The 22,819-nt window shown below is 36.8% G+C and overlaps 1 protein-coding gene across 1 annotated transcript in view; it reads right to left on the bottom strand.

Moving 5' to 3' along the window:
- PARPBP (PARP1 binding protein) overlaps positions 1–22,819 on the bottom strand; it is a 58,739-nt gene that overhangs the window by 23,527 nt on the left and 12,393 nt on the right. The window contains exons 4-7 of the mRNA XM_066253134.1: positions 18,453–18,509; positions 14,554–14,661; positions 7,740–7,910; positions 6,336–6,490 (exon numbers count right to left, since the gene is read on the bottom strand). Coding sequence (XP_066109231.1) covers positions 6,336–6,490; positions 7,740–7,910; positions 14,554–14,661; positions 18,453–18,509 — 491 coding nt within the window. The remainder of the gene's footprint in view (positions 1–6,335; positions 6,491–7,739; positions 7,911–14,553; positions 14,662–18,452; positions 18,510–22,819) is intronic.

Genomic DNA, 22,819 nt, shown 5'->3' with positions numbered 1-22,819 from the left:
AATGTAATTACCAGCTATCTTCTTTTCTTTTTTTTCCTTTTTTTTTGTGTGTGTATTTTTCTGAAGCTGGAAACGGGGAGAGACAGTCAGACAGACTCCCGCATGCGCCCGACCGGGATCCACTCAGCACGCCCACCAGGGGCGACGCTCTGCCCACCAGGGGGCGATGCTCTGCCCCTCTGGGGCGTCGCTCTGCCGCGACCAGAGCCACTCTGGCGCCTGGGGCAGAGGCCAAGGAGCCATCCCCAGCGCCCGGGCCATCTTTGCTCCAATGGAGCCTCACTGCGGGAGGGGAAGAGAGAGACAGAGAGGAAGGAGGGGGGGGGGTGGAGAAGCAAATGGGCGCTTCTCCTACTGCCCTGGCCAGGAATCGAACCCGGGTCCCCCGCACACCAGGCCCACGCTCTACCGCTGAGCCAACCGGCCAGGGCCTAATTACCAGCTATCTTTATCAGATAGAGTAACTGGCTTTTCCTCACCATCTTCATAAATTTGATAACTATTTGTTAAAATAAATTATATCTCTACTAATTAAATATAATTAAAGGCGCTACATAAAACATATCAAAATGCTTCTAAAATATTTTTAAATGAAAAAAATGTAACATTAGAATTCTGGACTTGATCATTTCAATCAGATATAATATTCTATAAATGCATAATATTTAGTCCAATGCATATATAATTCAGGTGTGTCATTAAAGAGTTGTTTTGTAATAAACTCAAAATACAGAATTTTAAACATCTGAACAACAGAGAACTATGCAACCTGAAACCTCTTTTTTTCAGGTGAAAGTATAGGATGCATTTTCTGGTGGCACCCACTGGCAAAGGGCAGAAAAGCAGCCAAACCCTAGCTAAAATGGCCAAATGAAAACCTAGCAGTGGGGAGGTGTGACAATGGACTCCTCGATTTCTCCCCTGTTGGCCTATTTCTAATCCTCTTTGGACTCAAAGATTACTGTGGTTTTCCCTATCACCACCACCCTATTATAACACAAGTAGTACAAACTTACCCTCAGTTATAAGAGTTAAATATATTTTTATTTCAGTTTTAACAATGAAAGAGTGAGTTACAGGCTTAGAGTACAAAAAATTAGTATATCATACTGAAGTTACTAGTATTATCTTTTACCTTAATGCAGGGGTCTCAAACTTGCGGCCCGCCGAACAATTTTGTGCGGCCTGTAGACTAATCCACGAAATTCAAAATATTTTGGATAAAATTAAGTAAGCCTAGGGGCCTACTTGTATTTTTCATTTCTCTAGCATCCTAGCTAGATATTAGCTTAGTTAACAGCAGTTGTGATGCGAACTACAGTTTCTGGTCGTTTTGTGACACTGAGTAAACTGCATGTACGATTGTGCTTGTTGTACTGATTTTTTTTTGTTTTCAACTGCAGTGAGAAAAGTGTTGCGTAACAGTTGCCTTTTGTAGACCTAGTGCGGCTCGCCGAATGGCTGTGATCTTGCTCTGCGGCCCACATGCTGAGTTGAGTTTGAGACCCCTGCCTTAATGGGATCTTTAAAGTGTCTTAATCAGGGAAGTAACATTTGCTGTTTCAGAAGGATCCCTGGCAGCAATGGGACAATAGGAAGGGCAACTCAAGATTGGAGGCAGAATGAACAACTCAGAAATAAGTGAAAAAATCCAGGGAACAAAGAGTGAGAATCTAAAAACAGGCAGTGTAAAGAATGGAAATAAGACAGTAACTATAGGAATAGAGAATATCAAAAATGTTAAGAAGAATTGATGGATCTTAGTGACTGAAGAGATAGAGGAAGAAGAAAGATGAGTTTAAGACATGGTCCAGATTTCTGCTTGGGTGACTAGAGGGAAAGAGGCTTCATTAAGCCAGGGGGATAAACAGGTTTCCAAAGAAAGAAGACAATTTCAGACATGTTAAGTGTGAGGTGTCTATCAGTTAATGGCCTATTTATATAGGGAATTAAAGATATATTTTTGAAATTCAGAAAAGAGGTTTAAATTTCACTGAAATATACGCTTAGAATTTGCATTATATACAGCTACAGCCATAGAGGTAAGGTAGCAAATAAGAGAATGGAACCTGAGAAGTTATGGGGAAAAGAGAAAATGATCCAAATTTGAGGACTCAAAAGAGACCAAAAGACTACAACTTGAAGATCAAAAGTGATCTTTGCAGATTAGCTTCAGTAAAGTAGAAAAGTATGAAATAGCTAAATAAAGACAAGTTAATAAGTATTGAGGGTCTAAGCTGCCAGAAATGAAGCTAGGGTTAGAGAATAATAGTGAAGAAAACCAATAATGTCCTCCTAGAGTTTACAGCTCAGTGAGAAATGGATAATACATAGACATTGGGAAGTGGAATAAAAAAACAGTATTTTTTTTCAAGAACTTGAGCTATAAAAGGAGAAAGAACTAAAAAAGATAATGGTTTGAGATGATGGTTTCCTGTTTTTCCTTAAAATCTTTACAGATTGGGGCTGAAGTATGAGTAAAGAAGAAAGTTGAAACTATAAGACAAAATGAATAATTGATGAAACAATGTACCAACAGATTACCCATATTGTGCCCACTGTAGGAAATATGCCTTCTTCCCATCTGGGCTTCACTTCATCCCCATGATCCACATCTGGCTGACCCTTGAAAGTTCATCCTTAGAGATTAAGCTCAACTGTAATGATCCCTGGCTCCCAAAAACTAGGTCAATTAGCCTTTCCTCTGTTCAGCCTTCTGTTATTACAAAAGTAGTGCATATGTTTTTAGTTTTTAATACTTTACTTTTTAAAATTATCAAATGAGCCTGACCAGGCGGTGGTGCAGTGGATAGAGCATCAGACTGGGATGCGGAAGTCCCAGGTGCGAGACCCCGAGGTCACCAACTTGAGCACGGGCTCATCTGGTTTGAGCAAAAGCTCACCAGCTTGTACCCAAGGTCGCTGGCTCGAGCAAGGGGTTACTCGGTCTGCTGAAGGCCCACAGTCAAGGCACATATGAGAAAGCAATCAATGAACAACTAAGGTGTCGCAACGAAAAACTAATGATTGATGCTTCTCATCTCTCTCCATTCCTGTCTGTCTGTCCCTATCTATCCCTCTCTCTGATTCTTTCTCTCTCTCTCTCTCTCTCTGTAAAAAATAAATAAATAAAAAAAAATTAAATTAAATTTAAAAAATAAAAAAATAAAATTATCAAATGACAATATACTTAATATATATATTAAAGACCATATATATATAATATTATATATATACATAAATATATATATAAAAAAGACCACCATAAAGAAGAAAATAAAGATTGCTCAGGTGGTCTATCAAACGTACCCATTATTCAGACATGCACTCTTTCAGTGTCTTCCCTAGAGCATAAAGTAATTACGCATTATGACCAGAAAGAATATTCAAAATAACTGGCTTTTAATTTACTCAAGAAATTTAAAAATTTAAATGAAGAACTTAAGTCTATATCTTGCCCTAGATGCCTCTAAAATGTACTTCTATCCTTTTTCACAAATTACATTACAGATATACTTCTACCTTGTTGATAATTTAAGCCAACCAGAAATTCCTCCAAAGGAAATGTAATTAAAATAAATTATATTGGATTGAATATATGCATTTATAAGTTGTCCCTCTCAAAACTCTACCAAAATGAGAAAAAGGCCAAGAAAATTTTTAACTCCACACAGAAAAAGAGAATGGGAGAGGAGACAACGGTCAATGATAACAGAGACATATCATGAAAGTATGGAAAACTGAAAACCAGATGGACAAGTGGTAACTGACAATCTAGAACAGAGAGCGCTAAAAATTAAGTAACGGCTAAAAGAGACACTAATAAGAAGCAACCTCAGAAATTCTCAGAAACTAAAGGCAATACTGAAGACTATTGTAAGGGTGGAGTTACAAACAAGAAAGTTGGTTCAAAGTCTACATGATGAACACTTAGACCTCTATATCTTCTCTCCTTTCTGAAAAATTAGGCTAGCGCACATCTCAGCTCAGCGTGATAAGCAGGCTCACTCTGCAGAAATTAAGCCAGGCAGGGTCCAGACCTGGAGGCACAAGGAACTGGAAACAGAGGGAGTGAGTCAAGGTCTACACATGTTGAAGTGGGAGACTCAACATCAACCTATCGCAAACACCAGAATATTACTGGCCAGACTTATAGCTTTCAGAAAGAGATTAAATGATGTCTCCTCTGTAGAAATTTTTGAGAAAGTCCCAAAGAAAAGACTAACAGCTACTGACTTTGGGAGAATCCCAAACAAAAGAGCCAACTGGCTACCAAGTCTACTGTACAGAACAGGCTAATCAACTTTACAGAACCTTGTTCTTAAATACGAAAGGACAGTACAGAATCACCACACATTTTAGGAACTCCTCTAACATGAAAGAAGGCAAAACAAAAAGAAAAACAGCTTAGATAAAACAAAGATCACCCAAGCAGATAAAAATAATTTAAAAAATGAAATAATCTCAGAATGAAACATGGAAGTTCACCTACAATCAAGTGTGAGAACAGAATAAATATATTTGTCATAAATTAACAAACAAAATTAAAATAGACTCAGAGATATAGAGAACAGAGGGAAGGAGGGTTGGGGGATTGGGTGAACAGGTAAAGGGATTAAGAAGTACACATTGGTAGTTACAAAACAGTCACAAAAATGTACAGCACAAAGAATATAGTCAATGATATTATAATAACTATGACAGTGCCAGGTGGGTGCTTGAAATATAGGGAAAACACTGTAAAGTTTATGGCTGTTTAATTAACCACTATGCTGTACACCTGAAACTAGTATAAAATATTGAATGTAAACTGTAATTGAATTAAAACAAATTTTTATAGGAGAAAGATATTCATCTCCCATTTACTTTTTCTCAGAAAGCTATTCAAGCAAAATAAGGTGTTTACCAATGAACCGTCATAAGATCCAGAAAGCAAGGCAGAGGTAATGAAAATTCATAAGGAAATGATGAAGCTTTACCGCCACCACTCTGAAACAGGCCCAGTGATTAAGGCAATGGCTCCAGGGTCAGAACTGGCTGAGCTCAGATCCCAGCTATGCTACTTAATAACCATGATGATCAGTATAAATTACTTAATCCTAGTGTTTCAGTTTCTTCCTCTCTAAATTAGGTACCTATCCATCACGTTAAATCATTGTAATAATCAAATGATAATCCCTGTAAAGAGCTTAGTACAATGTCTGACATATAATAAGCATTCAATAAATACCAACTATTTCTATTAGTACTATGCAATGGCATACCAAACAAATTGACAGTAATGTACTAAAATTGCTAGCATATATAACTCACCTCTGCCCCCAAAATTAATCTAAAAATGACTCATCATCCTATATACTATAAACAAATCTGTCAGATTATAAAAACAACCTCTTACCTCTGATACCACATAAACACAAATTTCAGGTGAATCAAAGATTTATGCAAAGAAAATGCAAAACAAAATAGCAGAAAATAGACTAGGAAATTCATAGAATTTATAAATTTACTTATTCATTCTCTATAAGGTATTTCTTTATTGCTAAGTTAAAAGTTGAAAGAAATGATCTATTAAGTCATTTTTAGTCCTAAAAAATCTGTTCCTTCCAGATAAAGACAAATGGTAAACCCTCTTCTCTAAACAATTTTAATTTAAACATGCCTTTTTTTTTAAAGATTTTTTTAAATTGATTTTAGAGAGCAGTGGTGGGGAGAGAGGGAGCAAGAGGCATCAGTTTGTAGTTGTTTCACTTTAGTTTTGATTGTCTCTTGTGTGTGCTTTGACCAAGCAAGTCTGGGTTTTGAACCAGCAACCTCAGCATTCCAGGTCAATGTTCTATCCACTGTGCCACCACAGGTCAGGCATGAACACATCTTTTGACTTTGGCAAAATTCTAAAATCATTGAGAAGCAGGAATTTAGGGAGAAAGGTCACATAATTATATTGATTCATCTAGATATATTTTCTTCTCCCTATTGTTTGGTCTGATGGTTGGTTATTTCAATAGCTTTTATATGCCTACCTCAGATTCTGTGAAGTTTTTTGTTTGTTTGCTTCTTAAGAGAGACAGAAAAAATGAGAAGAGACAGAGAGAAAGAAAGAGAGAGAGAGAGAGAGAGAGAGAGCGCACAACATCAATATGTTGTTCCACTTATTTATTCATTCATCGGTTGATTCTTGTATCAACCCTTTTTCATGCCCTGACTGAAGATTAAATCCACAACCTTGGCATATCAGGATAATATTTTAACCAACTGAGCTACCTGACCAGGGCTTTGTGAATTTTTAAAGATAGAAAAATAACACACATTTGTAATTTATGAAAAGTCATTACCTTGGATTTGATATTTCTCCAAGAATCTCATCTAATTTGTCAATGAAATTGATAAACATAGACAATCCTTTTACATGTGTCCTTAAAGGATCAGATGGTGATGGTGCATATCCTTTCCCTCCAAGCTCTATTGTTCTAATAAATGATGTGGCCATCTATAAGTTAAAACAAATGATTTAGTTATGTTTAATGGTTTAAGTAAGTTAAAAATACAATTTACTTCACGAAGCTAGGTTCCTTTATATAATTCTAGTTATACAAGTGAAGCACTTTTGTGACTCATACCACACTTCAATTCAGAAGCAAATAATCAAAGAAACAGGTGCCATGCAAAATTCATAACAGCAAAGGTTAGGAAATAAACTACAGGCATGTTCATAAGAGTATATAGCATTGACTACAAAGAATTGTTTATGAATATATTCTGATATAGATGGACTACTGGCTACTGGAATTGTTACATGGAACAAAGGAGTTTTCAGTGTCAATTGTGTTGATTTATTTAAGCTTGGGCCATTAATTCAACTCTTCCAAGCCATAGCTTCTTTATATGTAAAATAAAGATTTAGACTAGATAATCACTAAGTCTTACCTAGTTTCACATCCTAGGATTAGTTGATCATGTGTAGACACAGACAACAGTATTGTGGTTACCAGAGGGAAGAGGGTAGGGGAAAGTCAAGGATAAAACAGGCCAAATATATGATGACGGAAGATACTTCAGGTGGTGGGCACACAATGTAACATACAGATCGTGTATCATAGAAATGTACACTTTAAACCTCTATTATCCTATTAACCAATGTCATCCCAATAAATTTAAAAAAGAAAAAAAAACATATAAAATGGCTATATAGAAAAGCATCTCCACCTAAGAAGAAATATTCTAAAGCAGTATTTTCAAGAGTGTATCCTTAGAAAGACAAATTCTGTGAAATTTCAATACTAAGTGGAAAAGTCCCATCATAAAATACTTAGGAAACAACAGAGTAAATAACAAGGTTAACCTAAGTAGATTTTTTAAGGCAAGACTTCTCAAAGATTTTGATATATAAGCATGAATTTATGTATACCCAACAGAGATATATAATACTATTTCCAAACTTTTGCTCTTGGAACATTTATTCAAGAAGCATGTAATAGGTCTTTTGCCTTTGGGCTACCACTCTACAGAATACATGTAGGAAAATACTCCTTTAGAGAAATTCTCCCTTGTCAAATTCGAAGGATATGAAAAAATATATATATTATATATATATTATAGATTTTCAAATATAGAGGTAAGACAAAATAGCACTTTAAAAGTTATGTCATCATAGTTAAAAGAATTCTACATTAAGGTACATGGATCTACTGTTCAGAGTCTTTATTTAAAAACTCCTTGAAAATGTGACGTATCCATACCAGAAAGATAGACATCTGTTTCTCTCGAGCAGCATGTTTCAGATCGGTGAAGGCTTCTCTTCCAAGTCCTCTATCAGGAATATTGAGAATATGAGCCAGAGCCAGGTCATTCTTTGAATTCACTAACAGGTTTAGATATGAGTAGATAATTTTTTTTGCTAGTAACTTCACCTGCACAATAAAATATTATTTTATTTATTGAACTTGTTCTAATTCATAATTTTTTTTATATGTAGTAAAAATACTCCTAATCTTTCAATGACAATATCTCACTCAGATCTTTGGGGAAAAGAAATGCCAAATAAACCAAACATTTGGGTTGGACAATTAACATATCTTTGCTCATAAAACCAAAGTGCTGCAATGCAAAGCTATAAGTAAATACCAGCTATCATAATTATCGGAAAATGGCTCTTAGAAAATGATATAGGCCCTGGCCGGTTGGCTCAGTGGTGGAGCATCAGCCTGGCGTGCAGGAGTCCCGGGTTCGATTCCCGGCCAGGGCACACAGGAGAGGTGCCCATCTGCTTCTCTGCCCCTCGCCCTCTCCTTCCTCTCTGTCTCTCTCTTCCCCTCCCACAGCCAAGGCTCCACTGGAGCAGAGTTGGCCCGGGTGCTGAGGATGGCTCTGTGGCCTCTGCCTCAGGCGCTAGAGTGGCTCTGGTCGCAACAGAGTGACACCCCGGATGGGCAGAGCATCGCTCCCTGGTGGGCATGCCAGGTGGATCCCAGTCGGGCGCATGCGGGAGTCTGTCTGACTGCCTCCCTGTTTCTGGCTTTGGAAAAATACAAAATAATAATAATAATGATAATAATAATAAAACAAGAAAATGATATAAAAGACACAGTCCAAAGTCTACATTTCTGATGAGGCCTGATCTCAATTCCCCACATACACCTGCCACTAAATAACAGCCAATAATGAAGCCCCCTGAAGCCTAGAGCACGGGTTAACTGGTACTATTTGGTCCTATGTCCCTTACAAGACTAGATATAAAGGATAAAATTTATGGTTAAAGAACTTTTAGAGAATTATTAAGATACTGACTTTGATAATAAGTTGCAACTAAGCAACTAAGTATTAAAATGAAAAGATTCAACCAAATGCTAAGCATATAGAAGCAAATAGTTGATGTGATGTTAACTGGCCAAAAGAGATCTATTGGCCATTCAAGTACAAGATACATAATATTTGAGAGCATTAATATGGGCATCATTTCTTTCATATATCCTATACTTGTCCTTCACAGTCAAATGATTAAACAAGGCATAAAGAGAGTTAAAGAGGGAGCAATTTAAAAATTACAAATAATTTTGAAGTCTCTTAGGTAATTATTAAGGGCAGCTCAAGTTCATATACATCTTAAAAGCACTTTTAAAAATAACACCTTTTTGAATTACTTAAATTTCATGTGAAAATTCTTGAAACATGGGAGACAGGGTCAACTTGAAAAACCTCATTGGACAGGATAAGGTTATCTTAAATATGGACTTAAGATATAATTCATTAAAAGAAGTCTAGACCTAGCCAGACAGCTCAGTTGGTTACAGTATCCTTCCGACATGCTGAGGATGCGGGTTTAATCCCTGGTCTGGGCACAAACAAGAATCAACCAATGAGTGCATCAATAGGTGGAACACAAATCAATGCTTCTCTCTCTTTCTCTCCCTTCCTCCATCTCTAAAATCAGTTTTTAAAAATTAAAGAGAGAGAGAGAGAGAGAGAGAGAGAGAGAGAGAAAGGGGCAAAACAGCCCTTAAAAAAAAAGTCTAAATATTAACTCCAAAGATCTTTTTTTCTTAAATATTAAAGATACTAGAATTTATTACCTTTGAAGAGAGGCTCCCTAATTTCCCAATATAAAATAGCCATTTACATATTCCTTATCACCCCATTATAACTATGCCTATCAGTCAATTATGTAATTCTCTGCATAGATTTTAATACTTTCTGATACTTTATTTTCTTAATATTTCTACTACTTAATGAGTTCCATGAGAGCAAATGATGTATACTTAGGGCATAAAAGAATGACTGGCATTATATTAGGAAATCAATCTATTTTTTTTTTTTTTTTTGTATTTTTCTGAAGCTGGAAACGGGGATAAGACAGTCAAACAGACTCCCACATGCGCCCAACCGGGATCCACCCGGCACGCCCACCAGGGGGCGACGCTCTGTCCACCAGGGGGCGATGCTCTGCCCCTCCCTGGGGTCGCTCTGTCGCGACCAGAGCCACTCTAGCGCCTGGGGCAGAGGCCAAGGAGCCATCCCCAGTGCCCGGGCCATCTCTGCTCCAATGGAGCCTCGCCGCGGGAAGGGAAGAGAGAGATAGAGAGGGAGGAGAGGGGGAGGGGCGGAGAAGCAGATGGGCGCCCCTCCTGTGTGCCCCGGCCGGGAATCGAACCCGGGACCTCCGCACGCCCGGCCGACGCTCTACCACTGAGCCAACCGGCCAGGGCCATCAATCTATTTTTGTTAATAGGTTCTTAACCAGTTTTTGTTCAATAATAAATGAAAGCAAATTAATACATGTATTTGGCCCTTTAAAATATTTCAGAATTGAAACTATAGATAAAAACTATTATGGGGAAATAAGTGGTCAGATGTTTTTATTACATTGCCTTAAAAAGAAAAGACTCTAACATACAATTAAATTATAATCTCTTTAAGATCTGTCCTAAAGTTTTATAAACAAAGATATAACATAGTTTTCAGCTTATATTTCAAATATCTTTTTATCTTTACTTGCACAGTAAATCACAATGCTTCATGTGACTCCATAATACAAAAATTTCCATTTTACTGTCAGAGTGCAATAGTATGTCTATGTCATCTCTCTTCTTTATCCTTTTGACATTAGAAAGAGCAACACAATTTGCCAAAAATCAAGGCAGAGAAACAATGACATTCACACTGAAATCAGAAACTTTTTTACTTTTCCTTCATTTAATTTCACAAAACTACAATAGTTTCACCGTGCTTTTAGTTTTACTGTCCCAAAATAATAAGGATTTACCAGTATGTAAATATCTGATTCTTACTGGGTGAAAAACCTGGTCTAAAATTCCCACATCTCCACCTTGATTTTTAAGGCTAGCAAATTGGGACCTTCAGATGCTAGGCAAGTATCAAGGGAAAACATCTTGTAGTCCTCACAGTTAAGAGTGTTTCTTTTAACTCCTGGCTGTAATTAGGAATCTGTCCCTATCATTATGGTCAGATAACATAGCAGTTATGGTTTCCCTGCTCTTGTATTTGCAAGTGGGTTTTAAAGAGGCTCTCTGGAAAAGCACTCCACATAAAAACAGTTGTAATGTCCAGAAGAAAGAGCCTAAATTGAAAAAATCCACAAGATTGAAGCGTTTACCAAGATGCCAAAAATAAAGATGCTGTTCTATGTATTTGTTTAATAAACTGATTCTATCCATACCACAAAATATTTGCAATGTTTCTTTAAAAGTTAAACAATTTTAAGCTTTCTGAAGATTTCGAGTTTCTTTTCCTATCCCTTAATCATTACTGAAATGCAGATATTCAATCTCAATTTAAAGTCAGTTTTTCTAAATAGATAAGATTAACAATTTATACAGGTATATTTTACTTTCTTTGCCAACACATAAGTAATTACATATAATGACAAAAAGAAAATTGGACTAGAAGTAATACACTGATTTAACTGATGATTTCTTTGGGGGCTTTTATTGTATTTTTCCCTTCAGTACTTCAGAATTTCCTAAGCAATAGTTTAGTCGCATAAGAAAAAGAAAATAAGATAAAAGAAGGAAACAAAAACACTTTCTCAAATTCATTCCATTCATCTACTTGAGGACTCCTGTGTGGCATTAGTAAGTACAATGGTGATAAAAATAAATCTATGCAAGACTACAGTCCAAAAAGTTACTCTGGAATTTTAAAAGAAATACACTGCCTTCCAAAAATACTTTGTAAAAAAAAAATTAGAAGTCTGTAAGGAACAGAAAAATGGCTTAGAGGATGGCTGCTACTTTAATAGACCTCATAAAATCTAATTCATCAGCTAACTAGTAGATAAAATTCTCCTGGAAAATACAACCCAAAAGACAAAGACAAAAGACAAAAAACAGGATTAACCTAATCTTTGCTTTTTAAATGAGAAAACTATATGCTTATAACAAGGACCCATTGGTTTCTATAAACTATAACATTTTCTCACAGGTATACCTTTAAGATAATGTTTTGTATCCGTAAGCCAATACTCTAAAAACTGAGGTCATTTTACATGTACAAATTAGTTCATTTCTCTTCATTAAAAGGCACAATAACAATTATTGTTTCCTCCCTGTACAGCTTGTAAGATAGATCAAAAAGAACAGATTTGTAAATGAATTCATACTCTCTTGATGTATGAATATGTACTCCTAAGTACTACTGATAAAAGGCCAGGTAATTTAGTAAGTGTTTTGTCAAGATTTAGGGCAGGAGAAAAAAACAAGCAGAATCTAAGGAAAAGCCCATTTCAAACAAGAGATAATAGTTACAAATTACTAAAAGGAATCACAAATCTTAAAGAAATAAAAATAAATATATAAAAGGAATCTTGAATCTCAGCAGGAAACATTCAAAAGTGCCCTTTGGATACTTTCTGGTACTAAAAAGGGGGAAAGGGCTCACAAGTATAATAGGGTCTATGAAAAAGATACAGCAAGCAGCTTGAAAAGCAGCCTCTATTTTAGCATCAAAGATTAATGGCTGTAATTCATTTTAAAACTCTAAATAAATAAAAGTCCATGAGGCCTAGCAATATATAGACACATAAAATAGGAGAAAGATACATAGAAAAAAAAATATCTAGTTTGCCTCCTATGTTATGCATAATTATTACATCAACTGCTAAACTGATAATTAAAGAGAAAGAATTAAGTAGCGACCCTGCCATTTTTAGGAAACTGGACTTCATCCCAGTTAATAAGGTAAACCTCTTCTTTATTGAGAAATGGCAGCTAATTAATGTAAAGACATGACAGTAATAGAAACTGGTCGTTCTGCAAATTCTAATGAAATAATTGATTTAGACCAGCATGATCAATGCATGCTTAAAACCATTCAATGAAAGACCGTTGGGGACAGTTAATAACACAGTGTCAAAGTATCACCCCACAGATATTTGCTAAGAGCAAAGGAAAAACCACCTCTTTATACTAGTGACTGGGTAATTCAAGACAAAGTGAGTTTGTGTCTCCTGCTATGATACAAAATGAAATACTCAGCATGAGTTACTGGAGAATTTGTTAAGAAATGTTTCAACCTCAATCTAAGCAAGCTTTTAGATGTAACTCCCAGTTTAATGGAAATAGAGAAACAAGTTAAATAATCAGTAGAAGTTAATCAGATAAATAAGAAGTAAAAATAAAACTGAGGAGAATTCTTGTAGACTGAGTCTAAAGTAAAAGCCATTTTGGGGACAAATAGATAAATGAGAATAAGGGAGACAGCAAATGATACAAGGGGTAATGATATTGTGGTTATGGCCATATTTTCAGGAAATGATATGCTGAAGAAACTTAGGGATTAGGTGTTCTATCAGCAACTTTCATGCAGGACAGAAAAATATTAGATGCAGATATAAAGTGAATTATTAAGTCTAGGAAACAGGTATACAGGTATCTATTTGAGGGCAGTGATAAAATATATTTTTAAACATGTTATCCGTCTAGTATTAGACTTATGAGAATGTTTTGCCATGTTTCCTGAAAAGTGAAGACAGTGATTCATGTGTTAACTTACTGAAGCAGATGGATTTGAAAGTAGGCATATTCTAAACCTTTCATATACCATAGTTTTAGATATGTTGAATGATATTTTACTGCTATTTCCAATACTCTTAAATTTTCATCTTGTTAATGGTGATTGTATCAACCATAGAAACTTTCATAAACATGGCTCTCATGGTCAGTGAAGCGTTACTATATTTAATTTGGCACTTCACTTTACCAGCTGAAGGTAAATGATAGTAGACCAAACCTGTACTTGGCACTACTGCTCCAGGGTGTGTTTGCACAACAAACCCTGTTACCAGAACTCATGGTGCATCAGTTATTCTACCACAAAGGACACAGAACAAAATTTCCAATTATACATAGCTTTCCAAGAAGCAATCATATAAATAGAAACTGCGAAGTTTACCAAATACAGTCAGCTCTCTGTATCCATGGACTCTGTCCGTATCTATGGATGCAACCAACCGCAAATCGACAATATTTGAAATTTTAAAAAAGTTACATTGCTGCTGATGTGTACTATGTAGTTAGGCCTATGATGATTGCATCTATAAGAAACACATACAAATTTTTTTCTTGTCATTGTTCCCTAAACAATACAATATAACAACTATTTATACTGTATTAGGGATTATAAGTAATCCAGAGATATTTTCAAGTATAAAGGAGGATGTGTATAGGTTATTTGTAAATACAATGCATGTTATTTTATATAAGGGACTTAATCATCCATGAATTTTGCTATCTGAGGGGGGTCCTGGAACCAATCCCCCACAGTGACCAAGGGACACTACACAAAGATTCAAAGAACTCTGGCAATCTGGACCTTCAACCACTTCTGATACCTCTTTTTGCAGTGTCTGTTACCTTGGCCCAAATCCACAAAATAACTAACCGCTCTCTCCAGTCTCCCATGTATTACACTTTGCAAACAGTTTTATTTAAACAAATTAAAAACCTTAATTAAATAAATAGTAACTCTATGGACAATCAAATTTATAGTGATTTGAAAGACATCATATCCCACTTTACTTTACTCACACTTTATCATTACCTTTTCATTGTCCTGGTTGTCTTTACTTACTGGCGATGTTGGTACATAAAGATCAGTTTCATCATCTACTGCAGACCGTCTGCCAGAGAGAAAATCCCATAGTTGATACTGTAGGAAATACAGGATATTACTAATAAAACGCTATGCCAGCTGTAAAATATGTCATACCTAGCTCTACTCAGTGTCACTAATGTTCTGGTATATAGTGGATTACCTGACCTTTGTTGTTAAGTCAACAACATGTAAACATGGAATTAAACTTAACAAATTGCTTCAATTAATTTTCAGTGGTGCCTGACCAGGAAGTGGCGCAGTAGACAGAGCGTCAGACTGGGACGCAGAGGACCCAGGTTGGAAACCCCAAGGTCACCTTGATCACGGGCTCATCCAGCTTGAGTGCAGGGTCCTGGCTTAAAGCCCAAGGTCGCTGGCTTAAAGCCCAAGGTCACTGGCTTGAGCCCAAGGTCACTGGCTTGAGCAAGGGGTTACTTGGTCTGCTGAAGGCCCATGGTCAAGGCACATATGAGAAAGCAATCAATGAACAAGGAAGGAGCCCCAACGAAGAATTGATGCTTCTCATCTCTCTCCCTTCTTGTCTGTCTGTCCCTATCTGTCCCTCTCTCTGTCTTTGTCTCTCTCTCTCTCACACACACATACACAAATAATAATTTTCAGTAGTATCTGGATTCAGTGAGTTTTACAAGTTGTGAGTTAAAAAGATGACCTCGGAAATGTAATCTTAGCCTTTTATTTCTTATGGAAGAAAGTAATTAAAGAGAAAGAAAAGTCTTGCCTAAAGCCCACAATAAATGATTCATTTTGGAATATACATAAGTCTAGTGTCCTAAGCAACACATTATTTAAACAAAATAGTTTTCATGGGCCCTGACCAGTAGTTCAGTGATAGAGCACTGGCCTGGCATGTGGATGTCCCAGGTTTGATTCCCGGTCAGGGCACACAGGAAAAGCACAATCTGCTTCTCTACCCACTCCTCCTCCTCTCTCTCTCTCTCTTCTCCTCCCACAGCAATGGATGGCTTGGTTCGAGAGCATTGGCTGGGTGCTAAGGATGGTTCTGTGGAGCCTCTACCTCAGGCACTAAAAATAGCTGTTGTGAGCACAGCCCCAGATGGGCAGAGAATTGGCCCAAACAGGGGTTGCCAGGTGGATCCTAGTCGGGGCTCTGCAGGAGTCTGTCTCTGTCTCCCCTCCTTGCACTTAAAAAACAAAAAATAGTTTTCATAAAAAAAATGTATGAAGAGATGTTTGCTTTCACCATGCCATACTACTCAATATCTCCATGGTATTTCATTTATTCTAAGGAATTGAAGATTATTCATATGTATACACATATACACACACACCATTCCCAATTAGTAAACCTGTAGCAAAGGTACAATGGAATTAACAAAGCCCAATGAGATTGCAAATCACTTTTCCTCTCTCATATTACTAAGTTATAAATATAACTCACCAATATATACCTCTTATAAAGTAATAGCATTTGCCACAATTCTATTGATATGAACTAGTACTCAAAGTTTGTTGTAAAAAAAAAACTACATAGCCTAGGATTTTGTTATTTATAATATATACAATTTTTCAATCTCAAAATATAGGATTAAAAAATTATAATTTAGCAAATTTTTGAATAGAGGTAGTCCTCACAGTTGTGGGTCTGATATTTGAAAAGATGTTGAAACCAAATATTCATTTTTCTTTAAACACAATGTTATTTTTTTAATAGGAGAATGTTACCTTTGGTTTCATATTTAATTACATGTAAAGTACATATTCTAGATCAGTTCAGTGCATTTTGAAATGTGGTCCAAACTAGGTCCCCAAGAGCTATACAGGAGATTCAGAAAATCCTACCTTTTCAACTATGTATCAATGTTAACCCAAATTTTCTTTATATATATATGAGTCAAAATGCCATATCAAACAGAAGCAGATATAAGAATCCAGCTATTTCTATCAGATGTGACATTAGAGATATTTGTAAAAACGTAAAACAATATTCCTACCTCCTATTTTTATAAAATAGTTATTCTTCATAAAATGTTATTTATGATAACATTTAATAGGCTTATTATCAAGATTTTTAATAACTGATACTATAAACATGTCTCAATTTTAATTTTTAATATGAAAAATACCAATAGCTATAACCTACATAAACAAAATCTCCTTGTAGTTCTAAATAATTATCTTTTAAGAGTGTAAACAGTTTCCCAGACTTGAAAATTTGACAAGGACTCAATAATATAGCATAAAGCTTTCTGAGATAAGTATAAAAATCACAATATATTTGTTGTGATATGCTATTAATTCATTGCTCTTTACCTTTACTGATTTGTTAAGTTGCTACTCATTCTATTTCTATTCTATTAACTTAGAAAATGTACCATATTTTTCCATTCCATTAATGATTACCTTCTCTTTCTCCATACTCAGATCAGACCCATATTTCTCTATCAGTTTTAAAGTGATAATGCCTGCTACTTGCCCCCAACTATAATATTTAGCAGTTTTAATTCTAAACTAATATCAGAACTTCCCTTAGTGTAAGCCTTCCACTTCAGCACACATGCCCAGTCTATCCCTATCATTTTAACCACACACACACACAGATACTGCAAGTTTTATGGTTCAACTACCATCTTCCCTTAGATAGCTATCTGTTCCAGTTCATCTGTTTAGTTATTATGATCATCATTGGAAAAGTAAATTCTTTACAAGAGGTATTAAAAAAACATTCTTTAAATTTTTGCACATCCTCACAAATCCCTTCTTTAGTTTGACTAATCAATGATATATTGATTGAGGGTAAAATTCTTAGGCCACTGTCCTCTTCTTTCAGGATAGGCCATTTAATTTTTTGCTCTTTATTCAATAACTTGTTCTTTCTGCCAGAAAACATATACTTATCTTTTTCCAAAAAAATTTTATTGACATTGATTAATAAAACTATATAGGTATCAGTTTTCTATATTATCTGTATATTGCATTGTGTTCACCACCCCAAGTCAAGTCTCCTCCATCACCATCTACCCTCCCTCTATCCCCCTCTACCCTCCTCCACCTCCCCACCCCCTTTCATTCTTGCAACCCCCACACTGTTGTCTGTGTCTATAAGTATTTTTCTTTGCTTAATCCCTTAATCTTTTTCACCCAGCCCCCCTCCCCCATCCCCTGAGAGTTGTCAGTATGTTCTTTATATCTAGAAGTCTGTTTCTATTTTGTTAGTTTATTTTGTTAGATTACACAGTGGCCTGACCAGGCCTTGGAATAGTGGATGGAGCGTCAGACTGGGATGCGGAGGACCCAGGTTCAGGACCCCGAGGTCGCCAGCTTGAGTGCAGGCTCATTTGGCTTGAGCAAAGCTCACCAGCTTGGACCCAAGGTCACTGGCTCAAGCAAGGGGTTACTCAGTCTGCTGAAGGGCCGCAGTGAAGGCACATATGAAAGAGCAATCAATGAACAGCTAAGGTGTCGCAACGAAAAAAAAAACTGATGATTGATGCTTCTCATCTCTCTCCATTCCTGTCTGTCTGTCCCTATCTATCCCACTCTCTGACTCTTTGTCCCTGTAAAAAAGAAAAAAAAAGGCCCTGGCCGGTTGGCTCAGTGGTAGAGCGTCGGCCTGGCATGCAGGAATCCCGGGTTCGATTCCCGGCCAGGGCACACAGGAGAAGCGCCCATCTGCTTCTCCACCCCCCCTCCTCTCCTTCCTCTCTGTCTCTCTCTACCCCTCCCGCAGCCAAGGCTCCATTGGAGCAAAGATGGCCCGGGCGCTGGGGATGGCTCCATGGCCTCTGCCTCAGGCGCTAGAATGGCTCTGGATACAACTGGGCGGTGGCCCAGATGGGCGGAGCATCGCCCCCTGGTGGGCATACCGGGTGGATCCCGGTCGGCGCATGCAGGAGTCTGTCTTGCTGCCTCCCCGTTTCCAACTTCAGAAAAAAAAAAAAAAAAAGATTACACAAGTGAAATAGTAATATAGTACTTGTCTTTCTCTGGCTTATTTCACTTAGCACAATAATCTCAGGTCCATCTATACCGTCACAGAAGGTAAAATTCCCTTCTTTTTTATGGCTGAATAGTATTACATTGTGTTAATGTATCACCATTTTTATAATCTATTTTTATCTAATCATCTACTGATGAGCAGTTGGGCTTTACCTATATTTACCATTATCCTTGAGTTCAGAAATTTTACCAGATTATGCATAGGTATATGGCTTTTCTCAGCAGTACAGTCTGAAACTTTGTAAGCACTCTGAATCAGCAGACTCAGGGAAATATTTATAACAAAAGTAATCATAATAAATATGTTATTTATTTAATCATGGCTTCTTCTGCATCTGTTCTTTTCTCTCCTTCTGGAACTCAATGTTAAATCCTCTCGATGTAAACTCCAAGTTTCTTAACTTTTTTATAAGTTAAGCATGATTCCATTATATATTTTTCTCTGTGCTTTAAATATTTATTAAACTTGACTTTCAGGATACTAATTTTGGTCTGAACTTATCTGTTGCATTAGAAAATTTTTCTCTTCTTTCTTTCTTTTTTAACGTGTAGAAAATCTTGCGTTTAGGTGTGGCCTTGATTTCCTTGCATATTACTTGTTGTCATTCCCCTCTAGAAGCTCTGTATTGCTGGGCATGCGTGTCCTCAGCTGACTCATCTTTCCCTAGCTGCTGAAACTCCTTAAGTGGCTGTTTTATTTTTAATTTTTATTTATTGATTTAGTGAGAGAGAAAGGGAGAGAGAGAAAGAGAGAGGAACAATGATTTGTTATATATATCCCCTGACCAGGAATCGAACCAGCAACCTCTGCACCCTGATCAATGCTCTCAACAACCCAGCCATCTGACCAGGGCACATGGCTGTTGCTTTTTTTTCATTGGCTCTTTGGGGCTCAGTTCTGACTGTTGAGGTACTTTAAGTGTATTACAGTTCTACAAGTATGCAAGTAAATGGTCTCTCCTCACCGAGCGGCAGCGGAGAAATAAACAGGCTGATAGTCACCTGCTTAGGCCAAGGGAAAGTCTTCTTGTGGCCTCTCAAGCCCCACCAACAGTAAGCCCATCCACTCAGCTACTTGTCAGCTTCTTCAAAGTCAGGGAATCCTGGCACTTTCACTGAAGACATTTGTTGACCTTCCAGAAGGTCCCCAGATCTCTGATGACTGCTAAACTCTTCTTATGATCTACCATTTCTGTCCAGGCCTTGATGTTGTCTTCCAGACGACTGCTTGGGCCATGAGAAAGCAAGCTCTGCCCAGGCCTTCTATGCTCCCAGATGCCCATGGGCCCTGCAGCTATGTCCTCGAGACAGGAATTATAAAGTAAGGAAATAACGGGGCATTGTTCAAATTATCATGTTCCCAGAGCTTCCCTATTTTAAGTTTACCTTAATTCCTTATAACTCCTGCCTTACTGAGACTGAAATAAATAAAAAAACAAATAAAGCCTTATCAGGACTATAAAACTGCAGCATTCTATAGTTCAGAATTATTTGGAATTTTCTGATACATATATTTAAAGAAACTTTTAGCATAAATTTGGATTATAGTTTGTGCATTTTTGAGGACTCAGTCTGGGGATATTATTTTTCTGCTCATTTTTTTTTCTCACTGGAAATTTTCCTAGAACAAACATAAGTATCAGAGATCAAGTTGTCTGTCTTCCTGGGTTTAAGTACAGAAAATTTTCTGCTTTGTATACTATCATGCTAGCAGGTTCCACTGCCTTCCCGATGTTCTACAGAGAAGGCATGCTGATGTTTGGGACACAGAACTTTGTTCAATGCAGACCCTGATATATCTTATACTATAAGTTGGCTCACTTAAATGAGGAAACTTACTTGAGGACTTAAACAGGGGCAAAGAATAAGAGGAACACCATTTGCCCAAAGACCTCAGGCAGATTATATCTCACTGACCTATTAGATTTTCTTTGTTGGTCCTACAATCCAACACTTACTTTCAATTAGCCTCTCTAACTAAGTGAAAAGTAGTCAAAAACCATCTTTGCAAGCAAGCAAATAAAATATAGCAAGGGAGGAATAAAAAAAAACTACACTCACAAGTTCCTTACTATACTGTAGGTGTGTATGTGTATTAACGAATGCATGTGTGTTCTGAAAAAGTTAAAACAGGGCAAAGGCTTTCCAGTTTTCCCAGCACCATTAATTAAAGAGGCTTTCTTTTCTCCATTGTGTGTTCTTGGTCCCTTTATCAAAAATTATTTGACTATATATATGTGGTTTTATTTCTGGGCTTTCTATTCTGTTCCATTGGTCTGAGTGTCTATTTTTCTGCCAATATCATGCTGTTTTGATTGTGGTGGCCCTATAATATAGTTTGAAGTCAGGTATTGTAATGCTCCCAGCTTCATTCTTTTTCTTTAGGATTGCTTTGGCTATTCGGGGTTTTTTATAGTTCCATATAAATCTGATGATTTTTTGCTCCATTTCTTTAAAAAAAGTCATTGGAATTTTGATGGGAATTGCATTAAATTTGTATATTGCTTTGGGTAATATGGCCATCTTGATTATATTTATTCTTCCTAACCAAGAACAAGGTATATTCTTCCATCTCATTATATCTTTTTCGATTTCCCTTAACAATGGTAAAGCCACATGCAAAAGAATGAAATTGGACTACAGTCTGTCCCCGTGTACTAAAATTAATTCAAAATGGATCAAAGACCTAAATATAAGATCTGAAACAATAAAGTACATAGAAGAAGACATAGGTACTAAACTCATGGATCTGGGTTTTAAAGAGCATTTTATGAACTTGACTCCAATGGCAAGAGAAGTGAAGGCAAAAATTAATGAATGGGACTACATCAGACTAAGAAGTTTTTGCTCAGCAAGAGAAACTGATATAAAAATAGACAGCCAACTAAATGGGAAATGATATTTTCAAACAACAGCTCAGATAAGGGCCTAATATCCAAAATATACAAAGAACTCATAAAACTCAACAACAAACAAACAAACAATCCAATAAAAAAATGGGAAGAGGACATGAACAGACACTTCTCCCAGGAAGAAATACAAATGGCCAACAGATATATGAAAAGATGCTCATCTTCGTTAGTTATTAGAGAAATGCAAATCAAAACTGCAATGAGATACCACCTCACACCTGTTAGATTAGCTATTATTAACAAGACAGGTAATAACAAATGTTGGAGAGGCTGTGGAGAAAAAGGAACCCTCATACACTGTTGGTGGGAATGTAAAGTAGTACAACCATTATGGAAGAAAGTATGGTGGTTCCTCAAAAAACTGAAAATAGAATTACCTTATGACCCAGCAATCCCTCTACTGGGTATATACCCCAAAAACTCAGAAACATTGATACGTAAAGACACATGCAGCCCCATGTTCACTGCAGCATTGTTCACAGTGGCCAGGACATGGAAACAACCAAAAAGCCCGTCAATAGATGACTGGATAAAGAAAATGTGGCACATATACACTATGGAATACTACTCAGCCATAAGAAATGATGACATCGGATCATTTACAGCAAAATGGTGGGATCTTGATAACATTATACGAAGTGAAATAAGTAAATCAGAAAAAAACAGGAACTGCATTATTCCATACGTAGGTGGGACATAAAAGTGAAACTAAGAGACATTGATAAGAGTGTGGTGGTTACGGGGGAAGGGGGGAGAAGGAGAGGGAAAGGGGGAGGGGGAGGGGTACAAAGAAAACTAGATAGAAGGTGACAGAGGACAATCTGACTTTGGGTGATGGTATGCAACATAAGTGAACGACAAGATAACCTAGAGTTGTTATCTTTGAATATATGTATCCTGATTTATTGATGTCACCCCATTAAAAATAAAATTATTAAAAAAAAAAAAAAAAACAGGGCAAAGGCTTCCATCATAGCTCAATGAGACAAAGATAGCAAACTGACCAACAATATCTATCCTCTCCTTCCTCCTTAGTAATGGTGCTTTTATTTTTATTCTGGCATGTGAATACCTAGAATAAAGACTATATGTTCCATCCTCCCTAGCACCTTTATGTGGTCATGGGAGTAAGCTGTGGGCAACGAGATGGAAGAAAAACAGCTATGTCTCTTTAAAATGAAAAGTATTGTGCTGCCTTAGTACTTCCTGCTGCAAGAACTGCTGATATGATCCCTGGAGCTGTAAGCAATTATACACCACAAATAATTTTGAGGGTAGAGGTCAAGAATTAAGATGGAAGAACAGAATAATAGAATAACTTA

This window comes from Saccopteryx bilineata, chromosome 1 (genome assembly GCF_036850765.1).
Source record: "Saccopteryx bilineata isolate mSacBil1 chromosome 1, mSacBil1_pri_phased_curated, whole genome shotgun sequence".
Lineage (NCBI taxonomy): Eukaryota > Metazoa > Chordata > Mammalia > Chiroptera > Emballonuridae > Saccopteryx > Saccopteryx bilineata.
The sequence above is the reverse complement of the archived record's forward strand: the minus strand, read 5'-3'. Positions and strand labels throughout refer to the sequence as shown.